Source organism: Gorilla gorilla, chromosome 1, assembly GCF_029281585.2.
Source record: "Gorilla gorilla gorilla isolate KB3781 chromosome 1, NHGRI_mGorGor1-v2.1_pri, whole genome shotgun sequence".
NCBI lineage: Eukaryota > Metazoa > Chordata > Mammalia > Primates > Hominidae > Gorilla > Gorilla gorilla.
In genome coordinates, this window is record NC_073224.2 from 164,039,544 (window position 1) to 164,063,033 (window position 23,490).

The following is a 23,490-nucleotide window of genomic DNA, read 5'->3' on the forward strand; positions in this document are numbered from 1 at the left end:
GCATGAAGCTATGGCAGGCTAAACTGCTTGCTTGCAATTAGGGTAAAAATGTCAGACTCTTCACAGTTTTTGACAATGAGCACCTGTTCCCACCTTATCACTATATATTTTAGGGCCTGTCTTAGTAAATTATGGCAGACAGTAGCAGTTTCCACTGTCCACTCACAGTCTGAGTACTATCAAAGTGTGACAATTTATAGAAAGAGTGTTCACTCTGGTTCTGTACTAACATAAACTGTGTGAATATTATTATTACAGTGTCTAAAGAACAGAATGAAAATAGTAAAGTAGCAAAGACATGGAGCAATACAACCAGATTACTTGCTTTTTCTTTCCCTCTACTTTCATTTAAGTGAAGTAAAAATACATTATAGGATTGAATTATAGAAATGCTTACTTATACACTTTATTAAAATGTTTAATTATAACAGCATATTTTAAGCTCATAAATATAGAAGTATATATTATAGACAGGCTATTCATATGAATATTTCCTTTACTAGAAACATGTAAATAGTTATATATTTTGGTTAAAAATAAGTTAATATAAAGAAAGCCTAAAAGCTACCTTTAGTCTAGCACATAAAGAAACGCTAGATTGGTGATCCAGATGAAGTGATTTGTCTGGCCAAATACCTCAGCAAATCTTTTGACATTTATTCTCTAATTTTCATCCTTTTCTTCCATCATTCTCTTCATATGTCTTCAACTCTAAGAAAGATTAACAAATTTGGTCTAGTCTTCACTTTTACTGACTGTGGCTCATACCTATTCTAAAGGGTGGGAAATAAGCAGCATCTAAGTTTCAGGAACTTCTTCCTACTGGAATTCTGATTACTTCCATATTTCTCAACATGATAAATCCATCACCACCCAGAATCTTACTGAACTCTTCCCTTCTACATTAGTTTCCTAGAGTTGCCATAACAAAGTGCCACACATTGCGTACTTTCTCATCTCACAGTTGTGAATCCTGAGTCCAAAATCAAGGTGTCACCAGGGCCCTCCTCCCTTTGAAGCTTTTACAAGAATTCTTCCTTACCTCATTCTAGCTTCTGGTGGTTTCCCTTCCTTGGCTTGTAGCTGCACTACTTCAATCCTTTGTCTTCATATGGTGTTCCCCTCTGTCTTCATGTGGTCTTATAAAGACAGCTGTCATATCCTATGTGATTACATTTGCAGTAATCTTATTTCCAAACAACATCACATTCTGAGGTACTGAGGGTTAGCACTCGAACATATCTTTTTTGTTGTTTTCACATTTAAAACATTTTTTGTCTTTTTTTTTTTTAAGTTCAGGGGTACATGTCCAAGATGTGCAGGTTTGTTACACAGGTAAATGTGTGCCATGGTGGTTTGCTGCACAGGTCATCCCATCACCTAGGTATTAAGACCAGCATCCATTAGCTGTTCTTCCTGATGCTCTCCCTCTTCCATCTCCACCCTCTGCCAGGCCCTGGTGTGTGTTGTTCCCCTCCATGTGTCCATGTGTTCTCATCATTTAGCTCCCACTGTAAGTGAGAACATGCAGTGTTTGGTTTTCTGTTCCTGCATTAATTTGCTGAGGATAATGACCTCCAGCTCCAACTATATTCCCTCAAAAGACATGATATCTTTCAAATCAATGTCTTCTCTCCCTCATCAGCCACTCTGCCCACTCAACTCTTCTCTCCTCCCACACGCATCTGTCCTGTTCCCATCATTTCTACCTTTAACCCTCATCAACTCTACTAAAATAGTCTCTTAAACTATTTGGTCTCCTTGACTCTGGTTTCAACTGCCCGTTTCAAAATCATTCATGCTAACACCCAGATGATCTTATTAAGATGCAAATCTAATTATGTTATACCACCATCACTACTACCACCATCCCTTGCCAATCCCCCAAGGGCAAACATGCCTTAAAACTCTACAGTGGTTTATAGGAGAAACTGATAGAAAGCACCTAGCTTCACTCTCTCATAGGCACTGTATCCTCTAGTTAAACTAAGCTGCTTACTATTTCACATATCTTTACTTACACATATGCTGACCTATCTAAAATGCCTTTTCCTTCCTTAAAACCCAATATATTTTATCCTCTAAATTCCCTTCGACCAACAAAGGTTACATACGCTTGGTTCCATTGCCTTAAACATTCCTCTATTATGGCACTTATCACATGATGCTCCAATCCTAATATATGTGCTTTTTTCTCTTTATTATACCCAAGGTTCTCAAGTCAAATGCCCTATCTCTTGTACCTCTAACACCTAATATGTTGCCTGGTCCATAGAAAATATTTATTAAATTAGATTTGTTTTATAGCTTTCGAAAAGTAATACCTACTCTAAAACTTTTGCTTGAAGGAACAGATTTTAAAATGTGCTATCAGAGAGGCTAAAAGCAGTTAAAAAATAGAAAAAAGAAATAAAACATCACTTCTGGCTAAAAAAATTATCAGAATAGCTTTAAAATTTGTTTAAAAAGCATTACTCACTGCACACCTATTAAAATGGCTCAACTGAAAAAAGAAAAGAAAGCTGACAATACTAAGTACTAGTGAACATGAGGAGCAACTGGAACTCACACATAGCTGATGAGAATGAAAAGTGGTATAGTCACTCTGGAAAAGTCTGGCAGCTTCTTATGAAATAAAACATACACTTAACATATGACACAGCTATTTTACTCCTATTTAATCTAGATAAATGAAAACTTATGCTCCCAAAAAACCCTGTATAGGAAGGTTTATGGTAGCTTTATTCATAATCACTAAGAACTAAAAACCCAAATGTCCCTCAATGAATGAAAGGACAACAAACTCTGGCACATATAAACAATGAAATACTTGTCAGCAATAAAAAGGCAGAGCAACATGTATAAATTTCAAACGCATTATGCAAAAGAAGCCAGTCTCAAAAGGTTACATGCTATATGGATTCCATTTGTTGGACATTCTGGGGAAAGAATAAAACTATAGGGAAAGAAAACAGGCCTGTGATTGCTGGGTTAAAGTTAAGGGTCAGGGAAAGATTTGACTACAAAGGAACAGCACTAAGGAAGTCTTTTGGAATGATGGGAGGGTTCTGTATCCTGATTTTGCTGGTGGTTATGTGAACCCATAAATGTACTAAAATTCATAGGACTGTACACCAAAAAAATTAATTTTATTGAATGTAAATGTAAAAATAAATGCATTGCTTCCTAGGCATGAGAATAAGCTGTGTTTCTTCTCCATCCCCACTCCCCCATATTTTACCCCTAAACTTGAAAAAGACTATCTTATGTAGGATTTTATTCTATGAGGAGAAAGGTGGAACAGGCTAAAATAATGGCTTTGTGGTGGAAATTAAAGGAGTTTGCTAACACATTATGGGCATTTACCTTGAAAGACTGGATTATGAGATAATGATCTATAATATTAGAAAAAGGCAAAGGCAAAGAGGAACAAAAGAGTAGAGCAAATAGATCTTAAAATTAAGAAACGGATTATCTCCCTAGTATTCACCTTCATTCTATAGTACCATGACATAATAATTATATCTTTATTTGATTTGGTTTTTTTGTATGTTTCTGCTACACACAAAATGGTTTAAGAAAAAGTAATTTAATTTTAAGAAGATATAAACCTGTTTTTATTTCAGTATCTCAATTCTAAAATAAAAGACATTAATCATTTGGCTGCGGTTTTTGCATCAGAAGCTTTAATTGATGAAAAATTTCTTAAAAGTCGGGTGGAATCTAACATTAAGGTTACATCTAAAAAGAAGTTAACGTATTTGAGGAAATGATATTCAGCATATTTGATATGTTGCACTCATCTCTGCTTGCCTGTTTTTTTCCCCACTGCCTACTCCCTTTCTACCTTTTATTGCTTTCCTCTCTTTTTTTCCTGCCACCTCAAACAAACAATCTGCCATGCCCTTTTCCTCCTCAGTGTCTTCTTGAAATTTGCCACAAGCCTAAATTACCTAACTGCCTTTAGAAATGACCACATAAGGCCAGGCGCAGTGGCTCACATCTGTAATCCCAGCACTTTGGGAGGCCGAGGCAGGCGGATCAGCTGAGGTCAGGAGTTCGAGACTAGCCTGGCCAACATTATGAAACCCCCGTCTCTACCAAAAATACAAAAATTAGCCAGGCGTGGTGGTGGGTGCTTGTAGTCCCAGCGACTCAGGAGGCTAAGGCAGTAGAATTGCTTGAAACTGGGAAGTAGATGTTGCAGGGAGTAGATATCACGCCATTGCACTCCAGTCTGGGGAACAAGAGCGAGACTCTGTCTCAAAAAGAAAAAATATAAAGAAAAAGAAATGACCACACAAAATAGAATTCATTTCAGAGGCTGTGAATTAAAACATAGCTAATAGTCAAATATAAATATTGTGATATTTTTTCTAAAACATGACAATAAGGAATATAAGTAATCTAACAAGACATTTAATATATATTGAATTGAATGTAAAACAAAAAATAATTTATATTTACTTTTCCAAAATAATATGTGTCATTTAAATTATAACTTTTTCAATATACTTGGCTACTAATATTTACTTAGAATGCTGAGTGTTTAATAAAGTCAACAAACATTAATATTAAATGTTATAGAATAAAATATGGCCCTAAGTGGTCTGTGAATAATATTGGGGGGTCAAATTATTATGAATACTGTAGCTTACTAAATAAATGTTTCAAATGTATAGCTTGAATTCCAGACACTTAGTTGCCCAAGAAAAGAATAACTTGTCTATGTTAGGCCTTTATGCTGAGAATACTCACTTAGCAGCGTGATTCCAAAATTACCCTGATGAACTTCAGAACCCTCCAGTGTTGGAAGTGGGGGTACTGATTAATAAATTGTTGAGTTATAGGGCATTGTTACTTCAGAATAGAATGTAAAAGAAAAGCTCAAAAAAGTTTCCAGACCTAAAAAGAAAGGTGTTTATTAAACTAGGGTATTTACAATAATATTTTAAACTATAACTTGTAAGTATAAATGAACTTAGGTCTTAATAATGTGAATTTTTGTGAGAAAAAAGTGGTGTATTGTATTTTCGCCTAACATAAAAACCATTCCTTTAAGTAGTTCTCATTTAAGTTATAATAAATATTTTTCATATAGAATATATAGACGACAATTGTGATGTTAATATAATGTAATTTTCAATTAAAATATGAAATTTGGCAAATGTTATTTTCCTTATCTCTAAGGAGAAAAATAAATTCTAGGTTCCTTGAATTAAGATATATTATTACATTAGAATTGTGATTATTCTTCAGTCTTTTCTGGAACTTGTTCAGTCCTGGGAAAATCTTCTTTGTACTTCTTCTTGAGGTTACTTAAATATATTCGTAAACTGTCTGGATCCAATTGAGAGTTTCGAGCAGTTTGAACAAGCCTAGTGGCTAGATGGTACACAGCTCTCTGTCTTTCTATCTCAGGGGTACTCCTTTGGTTTTGCTGTCATTGAAAAAAAAAAATATATATATATATATATACATACACAAATACTAAAATTTTTATTTAAACCACATGTTGGCAATATTCTATCTCCTTCCATAGACATATGGAACTCAAGGGTTAACTAATTCCTTTGAATAAATCAGTTTCCTCCAACAAGGAAAGAATATACAAGAAGAAATAAAAGAAATATTGTATTTGAAAGAACATAATTTATTCTGAGTATTTGCTACTTTATCACAGATCTTATGTTCTTGAAATAACTTTTCAATGAAAAAAATTATGCTAAATAGGTCAGATTTCTCAACATAATACTGAAAAGTAATAGAAAATCCACCAGAGATAGGCTCCACAAACACTTTCCCATTAAAAAGGTATGGGAAAACAGCATTGTTCGTTGCTATGTGGTAATATACTTTTAAATGATGCCAAAGAGTACTACTCTGCTATCTCCTACTTTAATTCCCCAACAGATAAACTGGTACACAGAACGGGTCATCAGAAAATTGCTTGCCCCTAAAGAGAGTACATATATAGAAACTGCTGGAGCCTAAGAGAAAATACTGCCTGAGGGGTAAATTACATTTAAAAAATAAATAATATGAATAGCTATTTAAAATTATGCCTTAATTTTTAATAAACTAAACTTCGGGATACCCAAGAAATAATATTTAAAACAGGAATGTAGAAGTCCTTTAGATGCTTGGTCTTGAATAGAACTTCAGGACTGCAAATATACCTAGAAAATTCTTATTTCACCTCTTTGCCTGAACTAGATAGAGGAATCAGCATTTTTAATCTTAACTTTTTATGGAAAGTCTTACTGAGTTTCCCTGAAATATAATCCCTTCAACTCATAATAGCAAGCAACTCCAGATTTTTTTTTACTTTTCACTATAGGAAAAATGAGTAAGATTTTATGAGGTAGAATAAGATTACCATATATTCACCCATCTATCTATTTGCTACACAGATCAATCACCAATTAGTCTAATATTTTAAAAAAGTTATTGAATATCTACTATCATCTATGTTCCAGGCCTCTAAGCTTACATTTATATATCTATGGGGGATACAAAAATGTAAACCTCACATGATAACAGAACTCAAGGAGCTTACAGTCTTAATGGTTAAAAAAACAAAAGGCTTGTTGTAAGCAACTGATTATAATAATTAAGAAAAGTCCCATAAAACAGCCATAAAATACTCAGAGGAAGGGAAACTCACTTCCAGCTCAGGCCAAGAAAAGCTTGAATAGGATGGAGTATTGAAATTAATCCTGATAGATAAAAGAGCCTAGAAGAGGGGTTATTCCACAGAGGAAACAGTTAGAGCAGGTACATTTGAAAGCATGGTACACAATCAGGTCAATATGATGAAATGGCAAGTAATTCAATGTAGTAATGACAAGTAATTTAATTTACAAGATTGAAATTGCAGAAATGTAGATTATGTGAAACCGAGTGATATTATGTAAGGGTGGTGTAGAAAACAAAGGAAAATCATGAAGCAGAAGCCAATAAGCTTTACAATCACGTAAAGACTGGTTAAGAAGGCAAATCCCTGAGCCACAGGAGATCCTTGACAATCTAGTATGGTACCCTGTATCTCAGGCAATTCTAATGCAGGTAATTCTAAAATATATTTTGAGAATTACAGAGGACTTTTTACACTAGACAAAGGAGTTCAACTTTACTTTGTAATAAATCATTAAAAGTTTCTGAGTAGGCAAACTACATAATAGAAACTATGCATTAGGAGACAATCTGGTAGAAGCGTATATAAATAGATTGAGAGAGAGAGAGAGAGAACTTACTACATAGTCCTAATGACAGGTGATTAAGAGGAATGATCCATATATGACTTTGGTGGGTCACTGGGAGACTTAAAGGTGAAGAGATAAGAGATTTTTTTTAGAAGATGATAAATTTAACTTTGGCTTTTAAACATAGATTAAGATATGTAGGAGATATATGGAGAAAAATATATAGATTCAGAGTTGAACAGAAATGATGATGGATGCTGTGAGAAAAGATGAGATCACCAAGTGCAGAGTTTAGAAAGAAAAGAAACAAGGGCAAAAATCTTAGAAACTTTTATATTTAGTAAGTGGAATAAGAAAAAGTAATGATGATGGCTGGGTGCGGTGGTTCATGCCTGTAATCCAGCACTTTGGGAGGAAGAGGCGGGTGGAATGCTTGAGCCCAGGAATTTGTTAAAAACCAGGCTGGGCAACATAGTGAGACCTTGTTTCAAAAAAGAAAAGAAAAGAAAAGAAAAAGTACTAGTGAACAAGGGACAGAAGAAATAATCAAACAGGTAGGAGAATGAAAATATCCAGGAGAGAATAATTCCACATAGCCAAGAGAGGGCAGAATTAAGAAAAGAGAAAACAAGGGTAGTGTCAAGTGCCATAGAGAGATCATGGAAGATCAGAAGTGAAAAGAAGGACAAAGGATTTTATAATTAGTTGATATTTAAGAGAAAACTTTGGGGAGAGTGATGACAATAAGACTCAGTTTAAACACGAGAAATGAAAGAAGCAAGCATAGGTTACTTTTGATAAGTTTGCAGTAAAAAGAAAATGAAATAATAGTTTGAAAAGTAGAGTAAACAGGCAGAATTTTAGGGGAGAAATCTAAGCATACTCTTAGAAAAAGGAAAAGCCTGTGACGAAAATATTAAAGATGCAAAAGAGAATAAAGGGAACTGAGAAGTAATAATTACTTAGTGGAGATTTTTTTAAATGGTAGAAAAGTTAACCTTCTGTCTGAAAGTCAGTCTCTTTCTCTGAGATAAGATGGAAGAGAGATGGAAGAAAAACAGAAATATTCAAAACAAAATTTTGAAGGAGGGGAGGTTCAAGAACTCATCAAGATGACCTCAAATTTGTTAAAAAGTAGGAGGCAGATTATCTGTAGAAAATGAAGTGATTGAGAGTTCAGGAAGAGTGAAACTGTTTCAAAAGAGTTATTGTAAAAGAAGCTAAATAATAAATAAAAAGAAAAAAATACAATTCTCATCACATACCATGGCCTGTCAGCGGGGGGAGTGGGTGGGAGGCAAAGGGAGGGATAGCATTAGGACAAATATCTAATGCATGCGGGACTTAAAACCTAGATGATGGGTTGATGGGTGCAGCAAACCACCATGGCACATGTAAACCTACGTAACAAACCTGCACGTTCTGCATGTGTATCCCAGAACTTAAAGTATATACTAAAAAAAAAAAAAAAATACAATTCTGGATATCAACAAAATGGCAGAGTAGAAGCAGTCTGCCTTTGCTCTCCCCACAGAGAACCAAAAGCAAATATCCAGAGCACAGATTAACACCAGCAACATTTTAGAAGCCAAATCTGAGGCTGAAATGATAGTTGGGAGACAAAGAAGTGAAAAACTCTGAGCAGACTATAAAAAGAAAGAAAGTTCTCTATCTGCAATGTCCGTGCCCCAATCTGCCAGGCATCATGCACAGAAAATTCCTCCCAATCTCATTTGTTCTACTCTGGAAAAAGTGAGATTGAGGTGGATAGCCAGCTTCCCCACCATCCTGGGTTCCCTTGCAGAAAAATCATTCCTGCCTAAACCCACAGGAAGCACCACTAGTGCCTGGAGGGAGAAAACCGCCTGAGGGCAGCTAGAGATAAAGAGGGGAGTGGAATTAGAAACTCCAGCCTGTAAAACTACTCTTCATTTCAGTCGAAGGAGACACCAAATCAGTGTGGTTGTACAGCAGCACCATGCTAGAGGAAGCAGATGCCACAGGTCATCTGGGTATAAACCCCTAGCCAGCCTTTCCACACAGCTGAGGTATCCTCTCTAAGAACCCTACCATCTGAGATGTGCAGTACTGCAAACATTTGCCAAAGCTGAGGAAATTGTGGGCTTAAGGTGCCATCTAGTGCTGAAAATGAGGCAGCAATCTAGGATTAAGGGGAATCACAGACAATTGCAAAGAACTTCTAAGCAAACATACAACCTAGAAAGTCCAACAAGCGAGACACTGAAGATAAACTGATCCTTCATTGCAAAAACATAGATATATATCCACAAGGAACAAGAGCAAACAGGAAACTATGACCTCCCCAAATGAACAAAGCAAGGAGCTGGTGATCAACATCGTGGTGAGATGGTGATACGTGAGCTCTCAGATCAAGAATTCAAAATAGCAGTTTTAAGAAAATTCATGAACTCCAAAACAGCACAGAAAAAGCAACTGATAAATTTATCAGAGAAATTTAATAAAGAGATTAAAGTTTGGCCGGGCACATTGGCTCACGCCTGTAATCCCAATACTATGGAAGGCCAAGGTGGGCAGATCATTTGAGGTCAGGAGTTTGAGACCAGCATGGCCAACACAGTGAAACTCCATCTCTACTAAAAATACAAAAATTAGCCAGGCATGGTGGTGCACACCTGTAATCCCAGCTACACAGGAGGCTGAGGCAGCAGAATTGCTTGAACCCAGGAGGCAGAGGTTGCAGTGAGCTGAGATCACACCACTGCACTCCAGCCTGGGTGACAGAGCCAGACTCTGTCTCAAAAAAAAAAAAAAAAAAAAAAAACAGATGAAAGTTTAAAAAAATCAAACGGCAAACAGATTTGAAACCCTGGAACTGAGAAATACATTTGTTGAACTTAAAAAAACTACAGAGGCTCTCCAAAAAAGAAATAGATCAAGCAGAAGAAAGAATCAGTGAGATTAGCCAGGCACGGTGGCTCATGCCTATAATACCAGCACTTTGGGAGACTGAGGCAGGCAGATCACTTAAGCCTAGGAGTCAGAGACCAGCCTGGCCAACATGGTGAAACCCCGTCTCACTAAAAAAATTAGACAGGCACGGTGGCACATGCCTGTAATTCCAGCTACTTGGGTAGCTGAGGCATGAGAAATACTTGAATCCAAGAAGCGGAGGTTGCAGTAAGCCAAGATATAGTCAGAGGGAAAAAAAACAGAATGAAAGGAATAAAGAGAGCCTGAAAGATATATATATATATATATATATATATATATATATAGAGAGAGAGAGAGAGAGAGAGAGAGAGAGAGAGAGAGAGAGAGAGAGAGAGATACACCATGGAAGAGCAAATCTAAGATTCACTGGTGTTCAAGAGAGAATTGAGAAAGAGCAAAGAGTAGAATGCCTATTTAAAGGAATAAAATGGAAAACCTACTAAACCTAGAGAAATATGTTAATATCTAGGTACAAGAGGTCACAGAACACCAAATATATTCATCCCAAATAAGACAAGCCAAATGATATAATAATCAAACTCTCAAAGGTCAAGGACAAAGAGAATCCTAAAAGCAGCAAGAGAAAAGAAGCAAATAACATATAAAGCAGCTCCAATTCATCTGGCAACAGACTTCTCAACAAAAACCATATAGATCAGGAGGGAGTGGAATAACAGATTCAAAGTGCTGAAGGGAAAAAAACTGCAAACTAAGAATACTATATCTAACAAAACTTTCCTTCAAACATGAAGGAGAGAAAAAGTCTTTTCCAGACAAACAAAAGCTGAGGAAATGCATCATTACTAGACCCATATTATAAGAAATGTTAAAGGGAGCTCTTAAATGTGAAAGGAAAGAATGCTAACATGCAAAAGACAAACAAACAAACTTGAAGTTTAAATGTAAGTACATAAATTCAGAATACTCTAATACTATAAATGTGATGTGTAATATACTCATATCTCTAACATAAAGACTATAAGACACATTTATTAGCTGGGCGTGGTGGTGGGCGCCTGTAGTACCAGCTACTCAGGAGGCTGAGGCAGGAGAATGGTGCGAACCCGGGAGGCAGAGCTTGCAGTGAGCCGAGATCGCGCCACTGCACTGCAGCCTGGGCAAGAGAGTGAGACTCAATCTCAAAAAAAAAAAGAAAAAAAAAAGACACGTTTATGAAAATAGTAACTACAGACACCTTTAAAGAAATAGACAATATAAGAAGGTGTAAATTGAGACAAGAAAAAATCAAAATGTCAGGGGAATGAAGTTAAAGTACGGAGTGTTTCAGTTTTTCCATTGTTTGTTACTTTCTTCTCTCTATGGTCAAAACTAAGTAGCTATCTGTTTAAAATAAAGTGTTATAGCTATAAAATATTTTATAAGCCTCATGATAATCATAAAAATATATATATTTAAATTTATATAATATATATTATATATAATATATAATATTGTATATATTATATATAAAAAATATAAAGCAATGAATTAAAACATACTACCAGAAAAAATTACTTAATCAAAAAGGAAGAAAGAGAGCACTTACAAAACAACCAGATAACAAGTAACAAAATGGTGGCAGTAAGTCTTTATCAGTAATAGTATTGAATGTAAATGTCCTAAATTCTCCAATTAAAAGACATAAGAGTGTCTAAATTGATTAAAAAAACAAGACTTTAAAAAGCAGGAGTTCAAGACCAGCATGGAAAACATGGTGAAACCCTGTCTCTACTAGAAATACAAAAATTACCTGGGTGTACAGGCGGGTGCCTGTAATCCCAGCTACTTCGGAGGCTGAGGCAGAAGAATTGCTTGAACCTGGGAGGTGGAGGTTGCAGTGAACTGAGATCAAGCCACTGTACTCCAGCCTGGGTGACAGAGCAAAACTCTGCCTCAAAAAAAATAAAAATAATAAAATAAGATCTAACTGTATGATGCTAACTAGAAACTCACTTCGCCTACAAAGTCATACTAGACTAAAAGTAAAGGGATGGAAGAAGATATTCCAGATAAATAAAAACCAAAAAAGAGCAGGAGTAGCTATGTTTATATCAGATAAGATAGACTTAAAGTCAAAGACGTAAAAAGAGACAAAGAATGTTATTCTATAATAATAAAGGGGTCAATTCAGCAAGAGGATATAACAATTACAAATATATATTCACCCAACAGTGGACCATCCAAATATGTAAAGCAAAAATTCATAGATATAAAGAGAAATATAGACTGCAATACAATACTAGTAGGGGTCTTCAACATTCCATTCTCAGTAATGGCCAGATCATCCAAACAGAAAATCAACAATTAAACACTGAAGTTAAACTACACTCTAGACTGCCTGGATCTCACTGACATTTGCAGAACATTTCATCCAACTGCTGCAGAATACAAATTCTTATCATCATCACATGAAACATTCTCCAGGATAAACAATACATTAGGCCACAAAACAAGTGTCAATAAATTCAAAAATGTCAAAATCCTATGAAGTATATTTTATTCCACAATGGAATAAAACTAGAAATCAATAACAGAATGAACTTTTGGAAACTATATATATAAATACATGGAAAATAAACAACATGCCCCTGAACAATCAATGGGTCAATAACAATATTAAAAAGAAAAATTTAAAAATTCTTGAAAAAAATACACGACATACTAAAATCTATGACATACAGCAACATATTGCTAAGAGAAACATTTATAGCAATAAACACCTACAACAAAAAAGTAGAAACATTTAAAAAAAAAAACAACAACAACAACCTAACGTGGTACTTCTCAAAGCTAGGAAAGCAAAAACAACAAGCCAAACCTAAAATTGGTAGAAGAAAAGAAATAATAGAGATCAAAGCAGAAATAAATGAAGTTGAAACTAAAATAAATACAAAAGACAAACAAATCTTTAGCTAGACCAACTAAAAAGAGAGAAGACCCAAATAAAATCAGAAATGAAAAAGGAGACATAACAATTGATACCACAGAAATACAAAGGATCATTAGAGACTATTGTAAACAACTATATGCCAACAAATGGGAAAACTTAAAAGAAAGAAAGAAATTTCTGGAGACATACAACTTACCAAGATTGAAGCATGAAGAAATAGAAAACAAGAATAGACCTATAATGAATAATGAGATTGAAGTAATAATAAAAAATCTCCCATCAAAGAAAACCCCACAGTATAGGGAGACCCCCATCTCTGCAAAAAAGTAAATAAATAAAAATTAGCCAGATGTGGTGGTGTGTACCTGTGGTCTCAGCTATTTGGGAAGCTGAGGTAAGAGGATTGCTTGAGCTAGGAGGTCAAGTAAGCAGTGGGCTGGGATTGCACCACCACACTCCAGTCCAGGCAACAGAACAAGATCCTGTCAAAAAAAAAAAAAGAAGAAAGAAAAAGAAAAAGAAGAAAAGCCAGTACCTGATGACTTCACTGCTGCATTATACCAGATATTTTTAAAGAAGAATGAATAGCAAGTCTAATCAAATTATTTCAATTAATTACAGAGGAGGGAATACTTCCAAACTCATTCTATGAGGCTAGCATTATCCTGATATCAAAACCAGACTATGAAACAACAAATAAAAAAAACTACAGGCCAATATTCCTGTTAAACATAAATTAAGAACTCAACCAAATACTAGCAAACCAAATACAACAACACACTGAAAAGATCATTCACCACGATTACATGGAATTCATCCCAGGGATGCCAGAATGATATAACATATGCAAATCAATAAATATGATATGTCATATTAACAGAATCAAGGACAAAAACCATGTGATCTTTTCAATAGATACCGAAAAAGTATTTGACAAAATTCAACATTCCTTTATGACAAAACCTCTCAACAAACTGGGTGTAGAAGGAACACACCTCAAAACAATAAGGGACATACATTACAAACCCACAAGTAAATAATACTATGGGAGTAAAAATGGAAAGCCTTTCCTCTAACTTCTGGAACAAAACAAGGACATCCACTTTCACCACTTTTATTCAACATAGTACTGGATGTCCTAGCCAGAGCAGTTAAGCAAGAGAAAGAAACAAAGGGCATCCAAACTGGAAAGGAAGAAGTCAAAATATCCTTTTTGCAGATGACATATTATACTTAGAAAACCCTAAAGACTCCACCAAAAATATAAAAATCAGTGACATTTGTATACGTCTATAGTGAACAAACTGAAAAAAATACAAGAAGAAATCCCATTTATGGACTGGAAGAATAAATATTGCTATAAATGTGTTCATGGATTGGAAGAATAAATACTGCTAAAATGTCAATACTATTCAAAGTAATCTATAGATTCTATACAATCCCTATCAAAATAACACAGACATTCTTCACAGAAGTGGAAAAAAATCCTAAAATTTATATGGAACCACAAAATACTTCAAATAGTCAAAGCAACCCTGAACAAAAAGAACAGACCTGGAAACATCATGCTATCTGACTTTAAAATATACTACAAAGCCATAGTAACCAAAACAGCAGAGTCCTGGCATAAACACAGACACATCAAAAAATTGAACAGAATAGAGAACCCAGAAATAAGTCCAAGCATTTACAGCCAACTCATTTTCAACAAGATACCAAGAAGACAGTCCCTTCAATAAATAGTGCTGGGAAAAATAGATAGCTATATACAGAAGAATGAAGCCAGACTCATATTTCTTACCATATATAAAAATCTAATCAAAATGAATTAAAGACTTAAATGTAAGACCTGAAACTATGAAAATACTTGAAGAAAACACTGGGAAATGCTTTAGGATATTAATGTGGGCAAAGACTTTTTGGGTAAAACCTCAAATGTGCAGGCAATAAAAGCAAAAATAGACTTATATAATTACATTATGTTAAAAAGCTTCTGCATAGCAAAAAAAAATTAACAAAGTGAAGAGACAGCCTACAGAAGGGGAGGAAATATTTTCAAGCTCTCCTTCTGACAACCAAATTAAGCAAAATAATAACAAAGAAATAATAACCAAAACATCTAAGTAACTCAACTCAATAGCAAAAAAATCCCACCAAATAAACCCAATTAAAACATTGGCAAAACATCTGAATAGATGTTTCTCAAAAGAAGACATACAAATAGCCAACAGGTGGTGGGGACGTAAATTAGTTCAACCTTATGGAGATTTCTCAAAGAACTAAAAGAACTATATATATATATATATATATATATATATACACACACACACATATATAACACCTGTACCTAGTTCATCACAGCACTATTCACAATAGCAAAGTCATAGAACCAACCTAAACACCCACCAATAGCTGACTGCATAAAGAAAACCATGGAATACTATATAGCCATAAACAAGAATGAAATCATGTCCTTTACACGACATAGATGGAGTTGGAGGCCATTATCCTAAATGAACTAACTCAGAAACAGAAAACCAAATACTGCATGTTCTCACTTATAAGTGAGAGCTAAACAATGGGTACACATGGACATAAAGATGGAAATAACTGTCACTGGGGACAAAAGGGGGAAAGGTAGGAGGTGGCAAGGGTTAAAAATTACCTATTGGGTACAATGTTCACTATCTGGCTATTGGGTACACTAGGAGCCCAACTCACAGCAGTATGCAATATACCTATGTAACCAGCAAGCACATGTACCCCCTCAATCTAAAATAAAGTAAAATAAAAATAAACAAAAAATAGGCAATGTGGGTATATTATTGCAACTACATCATAGTTGTTGTGAAAAGGGGCCCTTAAGAACAAGAAATGAGTACATTGCTCCCCTGGAAAAAAATTCAGGGAAGTTTCTTGGGGAAGTTCACATCTGAGCTAGGTAAAAATGTTAAATAAAAATTATATGGATGAGGTAGATGGAGGAAGAGGAATTAAATTCTTAGCAGAGGGAACAACATAAGTGAAATAAAAGATTAAAAAACAAAACAAACAAACATATAGCCAACAGGTATATGAAAAAATGTTCAACATCACCAGTCATTAAGGAAATATATATCAAAACCACAATGAGATATCATCTCACGTAGTTAAAATAGCTTTTATCCAAAAGACAGACAATTAACAAATGCTGGTGAGGATAGAGAAAGGGGAATGCGCATACACTGTTGATGGGAATGTAAATTAGTATTGCCACTATGAAAAATAGTATGGAGGGTTCTCAAAAGACTAAAAATAGCACTATCATATGATCCAGCAGTCCTACTGCTGGGCCTCTATCCAAAAGAAAGAAAATAAGTATATCAAAGAGATGTCTATATTCCCATGTTTATTGCAGCACTATTCACAATAGCCAAGATATGGATCAACCTAAGTGTCCATTAACAGACGAATGGATAAAGAAAATGTGGTAAATATACACAATGGGATATTATTCAGCCAAAAAAGAAAGAAATGAAATCCTTGCATTTGTAGCAACATGGATAAAGAATCACTATGCTAAATGAAATAAACCAGGCACAGAAAGACAAATACCACATGTTCTCACTCATATGCCTGAGCTAAAAGAGTTGATCTCATGGAGGTGAAGAGCTCATTGATGGTTACTAGAGGTTAGGAAGGGTTTGGAGGAGGAAGGAGATGAATACAGGTTGGTTAATGCGTACAAAAATACAGTTAGATTGAAGAAATAGTCTAGTGTACGATAGTTCAGTAGGGTGACTATAGTTAATATGTGTCGTATAGTTCAAAATAGCTAGAAGATAAGAATTGCAATGTTTTCAACATGAAGTAAAGATAAATGTTTGGGGTGACGGCTATCCCAACTACCCTGATTTGATCATTACACATTGCATGCAAGTATCAAAATATCACATGTACCCCCAAAATATGTACAACTATTATCAATTAAAAAAAGAAAAAAATCACAATTATCCAGTAAAATATTCAACTAAAATCAGAATATATGAATTTGCAGTGGATAAAAATAGCTTGTTTCGAATATTTTTCAAACTTCATTAGGAGAATCAAAGCCTACTAGAAGGCTAGTAGAGAGGTGGTCCATAATTGAAATGTGGTAAGATGAACTCTAAAGAGTTAGGTAATAAGAGCTTCTTCAGAGTACAGAACAGTTAAAATTTCTGACTAAGAGATTCAAATAATAATTAGGCAAGTGAAGTCACAGAGACAGTAGAGGAACTTAAAGGAGAGAGGAATTAAAAATGGAAGACAGGTTAAGAAAGAGTGATGGACACAGAAAATTGTTATTGAAGAAAATATCACACTGCACCTAGGTCAGTTTACTGAACACATTGCATTTTTAAAACACTGTAAAGCAGCTGGGAGCGGTTGCTCACACCTGTAATCCCAGCACTTTGGGAGCCCGAGGTTGGTGGATCACCTGAGGTCAGGAGTTCGAGACCAACCTGGCCAACATGGCGAAACCCCCACCTCTACGAAGAATACAAAAAAAAATTAGCCGGGTGTGGTGGTGGGCGCTTGTAATCCCAGCTACTCAGGAGACTGAGACAGGAGAATCGCCTAAACCCAGGAGGCGGAGGTTGCAGTGAGCCGAGATCATGCCATTGCACTCCAGCCTGGATGACAAGAGCAAAACTCCATCTCAAAAAAACAAACAAACAAAACCCCAAAACCAAAAACCTTATATAAAGCAACCAAAATTTTCCAAATTTTGAGTCAACATATGTGAGTTTAGTGTTGAACCTACTGCTTCCTAACAAATCACTTAACTTCTGTGAACCTGTAAAATTAAGAGTAGAAGTAATCCTTTTTTAATCTTTTACTATAAAGACCTAATTACTTCATGAAGAGTTCTGAGGCTTACATATGATGAGTAGAAAAGCTTTGAAAACTATAAAAAATATATAATTATACAAATATTGTGCATAGTGATTTTCATTTTTAATGTCCACTTAAAATAGATTTATTTCCTCATCATAAAGTTAGTATAGCAATAATTATTTTAGAAACTAAACTGTTTAATTTTTATCTCCTAGCTTGTTAGCTGATTTGCTGCAAGGATTATAATAGACCAAACCAAAAGAGTTTTAAGAAGTAAAATTAATTTTCTTTGTTTAGAAATTAGGTTTTAATTTTAAATATTTTAATTATTATATTAATTATTATATATTTAGATCAAAGGTCATAATAAAAATCTACACTAAAAGTATTTTTTTTAATTTGAAGAACAAATAAGAACAAAGTTTCTTACCAAAATTTGTCTCGTAATTTGAGTTGTGATTTCCTTGGCATCCAAGACAATTGATGGTGGAAGTGACGACACCTCTGCAGCTTTTAATCCTAGAATTATTTGTTTTAAATTTGGCTTCAATATTGTTACTGCTGGCATTTTTATGCTTGTTTTAACTAGTATTAATCTTTTAGTCACAGATTTAAACTTCCCTTCTAGAGGCACTTCTGAACTACTCAATAATTCTCAGAATTGAGCTTTCTAAAATTCTGGATAACAACTTGCCAATTATTAGATTTAATTACTTATCCAAGACACATAGGGCAAATTAGAATATCAGTTACCTCTCAATATAGCTCCGAGATATCAGGAACAAAAGAGATAGTTAGAAAATAATAATATTGAAATTCCATTTGCAAATATAGTTGGTTAACAGAAGGTCAAAAGGCATATGAATTTTGCAGGGGAAGATAATAGCTAGTCACAGGGATAACACTACAGCTAAACATTCACCCACCTAAATCAATGAGACAGGAATTTCTCAGAAGATATAACAGTTGGTGAGTAATCTACATGCAAATTCAAAGTATCAATTATAATTCTCATGTTTTTGGAGCTTAATTTTATTGTATAAATGCCATATGGCTTTCTACTGTACACCAATAGCTTACTGTATTTATTGCTTTAGAAATAGAAGCAACATCGAAATTTATTGAGACGTAAGTAATTGCTAAGCAGTGTGCCACACAGCTCACATTTGATAATTCATTGAATTTTTGCAACTCTACATATATAAAAAATTATTCCCATGTCATAGATCATGAAATTGAGGCTCATAAATTTTAAACATCTGATATAAATAAGTAATCCAGTTGATTTCCCATTTCAAATAGCAAAACAAAGATGGTTTTTTTCCCTCGAAGGGTCATATCCATAGCTAAAATAATTTTTGAAACTTATACGTACAGACCAATTGAAAATTCTCTGAATCTGTGAGACTTAATGATTTAAATAGAAAGTATCTAATCAAGTTGAAGAATATCTAGCTGGGCATGGTGGTGCATGCCTGTAGTCCCAGCTACTAGGGAGGCTGAGGCAGAAGAATCACTTGAGCTCGGGAGGTGGAGGTTGCAGTGAGCAGAGATAGTGCCACTGCATTCCAGCCTGGGCGACAGAGTGAGACTTTGTCTCAAAAAAAAAAAAAAATCATATGGTTTGGTAATACATTCTCTTTTAAGATTTAAGATTTTAGATTCAATTTTCAAGTACCCAGAACCTGAAGAAAAACAGAGGAAGAACCCTGCTACTGAAAGATTGTGTAGAAAATATATAATTTTCAATTCATTATATAACTTGCAAATATAAGATAAATTACATTTTCTAAGGAAACTAATACTTCTAGGGTTTTCAGCTGTCACTGTATTTTTACATAGTTACTGGCTTATAAAAATTTAAAAAGATTTATATATCTAGATATAGATACAATGAGCTTAACATAGAAAATACAATCTAAGAGAATATAAGCACTCAAAAGAATGAGAAAATTTCCTTAGATTAACAGCCAAGTAAAGAAGAGATGAAAGTTTGTCTTAGGAGAATATATAGTATTTGAACGTATAGGTATAATTTCTATATGCAGTACCATAATTTTTCTCTTCTGTGAGTCCCTTAGAAAGTTTGTAGGTATACAAAATTGCTTCTTTATTTCTTGAGGTATTCTTTACATGTTGAACTTCAAAATGCATGTTTTCTACATTAGGATACAGGGCATCAATATGGCATAGTTCCAGGAAATGTGTAGCAAACAGTGTAAATGCCTGGAATATATAACAGACAATGAATATTAGTACTTTAAAAATTAACTAGAGAATTCTATTTTAACTATGTGAACATAAAATTTTAGTTTAATTTTCTAAGTAGCTTGGCAGAGATGTAGGAATAAAACTAATAATTTGGAGGCTAACATTATCAATCCATTTTAAAATGTTTTGAGATTTTATATTAAATGAAGAAGATATGTTTATTATGTTTGTGCACAGACATGTATGCCACATTATGGGAAAGAGAACAAAACTGAAAATAAAATCCTAAAAAATATATCTGAAGATATTGAAAAGATGAAGTTTACCAGAAACAAAGCTATGAATTGAGGTAATCATTTATTAGGAAGGTAACTCACATGCAAAAAAATAATATTTTCCTCAATTTTTAAAAAACTTAACTATAAAAGTAGCCTCCCTAGTTGTAAGTAGGTTTTGGCAGTGGAATCAAGAGATTGTCTTAGGTATGTCCAATTCCAAAAGTTTTTAGTTTTTAGACTTCATTGTGTTTGGGGTTAGGTACTGGTAGAGGAAAAAGAAAGATTGAGAACACTGATTAAGATAATGGCTCTAAAACATTAGTAATCCCTTAGAGAGCCTGTTAAACATGCAAATTCTTGGTACATATCCCCTGAAAAATTGTCAACCAGTAGTTCTAATGTGGGGCCCCAGGAAATGGCATTTTCTGTAAGTACTTTAGGTGATTTTGATGAAAGTGGTTCAAGTGACTTACAGCCAGCACAAGATTTCCAGCCCAGCATTTACTAAGGCAGATAGAGATCTGAATAACCAGTTATGTTTTAAGACATTATGAGTGACAAATTAGGTAGGTGTTCAGTGGAAATTTAAATATTAAGACAGTACAAATAATTGATTGGCAAAATGGCTATCAACTATGGAAAGTGAAAAGCAAGGGAAGGAATAATTTTGTATATGACAGAAAAATGAAAATTCTTAAATACCTACTCAACAAATCAAAAGGAGTATAAAACAAAACCAAATTTATAAAGCTACAGGAAATATTTAGAACACAGTAAGCTATTTAAAAGGTAGAGACTATATTCAATAACAATAATGTCCTTAAAAGTTATATGCCAAACCAATCTATTAGAGGAACTTTGTAAACTCTATTTCAGGTTAATTCAATTTAGCAAATAATTATTCAGACCCTATCTATTGCAAGAATTGTGCTAGGCACTAAGGATACTGTGTTAGAAAATAATAATTAAATTTAAAATAAGTAGCAATATTACATTTTTATTAAATTATTTATACTAGAAAATAATATTGTAAAGTAATACTAAAAACACTATTTTAAACTATTGTAGAATACTTTGGAAACAGATACTGTATGCTTGAACCTGTGAGGTGGAAGTTGCAGTGAGCTGAGATCATGCCACTGCACTCCAGCCTGGGCAACAAGAGTAAAACTCCATCTCAAAAAAAAAATTAAAAAAAAGAAAACAGATACTGTATTAGATGGGGTTCTCCAGAGAAAGAGACCAATAGGATATGTGTGTGTGTGTGTGTGTGTGTTGTATGTGTGTAAAGAGATTTATTATATGGAATTGGCTTATGCAATTATGGAGGCTGGCAAGATCAAAAATCTACAGTCAGCAAGCTGGAGACCCAAGAGAGTTGATGGAATAACTCCAGTCCAAATGCCTGCAAGCTGTAGACTTAGAAAGAGCCAATGTTTCAGTTTGAGTCTGAAGGCAATTTAGTATTTCAGTATTTCAGATTGAAGGCAGTAAGTTCTCTCTTATTCTTAGAAGGATCAGCCTTTTTCTTCTATTCAGGCTTTCAATTTATTGGATGGGACCCATCCACCCTAGGGAAAGCAATATGCTTCATTCAGTCTACTAATCTCATCCAAAAATGCCCTTACAGATAAACCCAGAATGTTTGACCAAATGTCTGGGCACCCCATGACCTTGCCAAGTTGACACATAAAACTATTCAACACAAATCCACCCCTTGTAAACTTGGCATCCATAGGCATCTCCTTATACCACACTTAATCTACAAATGAAGACAATAATTAGGTCTTACTTCCCTCTAATCTGATACAATTGTCTTCAGCACAACTGAGAAAGCACTAACCCCTTTTCCAGAAAAGGAGGTAACGTCACTGAGTGACGTTCATTCTTCTTGATATCTCATAACTTAAATACTATAATGTGAAACTGGCAATACTTAAATATATGATGTGAAGTCAACACATCTTATGTTACATTATAAGAGAATAAGAAGAAATAAAATATTTGTTTAATATATGTATATATATACACACCAAAAAAATCATACCAAATGAGGTGGAAATAATCATGACAATTACAGACAGTCCTTATTTCTCTAACTGGTAAAGAGTTGTAGTTGGTAATTACAACTACCTTTTCCTTTTACTACCTATTCTGTATTTCCTTTGGCTTCAGCAAGCCCTAGCTAGTCAGAGCTCTTTAACTAGTGGGGTGAACCAAATCTTCATTCCTGAAAGGTCTTGGCCATTCATAGTCCTGCCTGGATTGGGTTGTAGTTTTCCACAGACCTTTAACACAGAGCATGACAGAACGGAGATACCCTAAGGAATCTTCTGTATTCCAGACATATTCTTTCTTTATTGCATTGTGGAGTAGTAGTCCAATTTCCCTTTGCTAATCAGGATCAATCACTTCAGCCAACACAATACCTCCCTTCTTTGCCTGTTGATTCAGAGGCATAAGACAGCCAAAGTGGCTGGGCAGGAGTCTCAACTTCCAGGTCAAAAAGTTATCGCTATATCTCTTGGTGGAAGCATACTCCTTTTGGAATTAAGACCTCTATGTCAGCAGAGCAAGGTTATAGAAACTGTAAGCAGATATTTTGCCCTTGAGTTACTAGGGGTAATGGTGAGTGATGCCACTTCCATTTCCACTTCTTGATTCCTGGACCCATGAATCCTGGCAATGGGAGAAACAGCATCATATATTGGAAGCTGATTCAAAGCATATACAGCCTTCTGGAAAACCTTTCCCTAGTCCTGAAAGGTATTGCCACTTAGCTGGTGTTGTAATTGAGTCCTTAAAAGACTAGTCCACCAGTCTATCAAGCCAACTACTTCAAGATGGTTGGTAAACACAGTCAAAACAGTGAATTCCATGAGCACAGGCCCTTTGCAGCACTGCATTTGCTGTGAAGTAAGTTCCTTGATCAGAAGAAATGCTGTGTGGAATACCATAATGGCAGATAAGATATTCTTTAAGTCCATGGATGTTAGTTTTGGCAGAAACATTACACATACAGAAGGCAAACTGATGTCCAGAATAAGTGTCTGTTCCAATATGAATATAATAG

At 34.6% G+C, this 23,490-nt stretch overlaps 1 protein-coding gene across 2 annotated transcripts in view; it reads right to left on the bottom strand.

Moving 5' to 3' along the window:
* Positions 1-3,717: 3,717 nt before the first annotated feature.
* Positions 3,718-23,490, bottom strand: part of MSH4 (mutS homolog 4) — a 129,685-nt gene continuing 109,912 nt past the window's right edge. The window contains exons 18-21 of one of the 2 annotated variants that reach the window (XM_031016390.3): positions 19,980-20,154; positions 18,359-18,447; positions 5,236-5,440; positions 3,718-4,258 (exon numbers count right to left, since the gene is read on the bottom strand). In XM_031016390.3, the coding sequence (XP_030872250.2) occupies positions 5,249-5,440; positions 18,359-18,447; positions 19,980-20,154 (456 nt within the window). In that variant the 3' untranslated portion in view covers positions 3,718-4,258; positions 5,236-5,248. Of the gene's footprint in view, positions 4,259-4,555; positions 5,441-18,358; positions 18,448-19,979; positions 20,155-23,490 lie in introns of those variants that run through there. The other variant, XM_031016388.3, reaches the window with a different exon arrangement.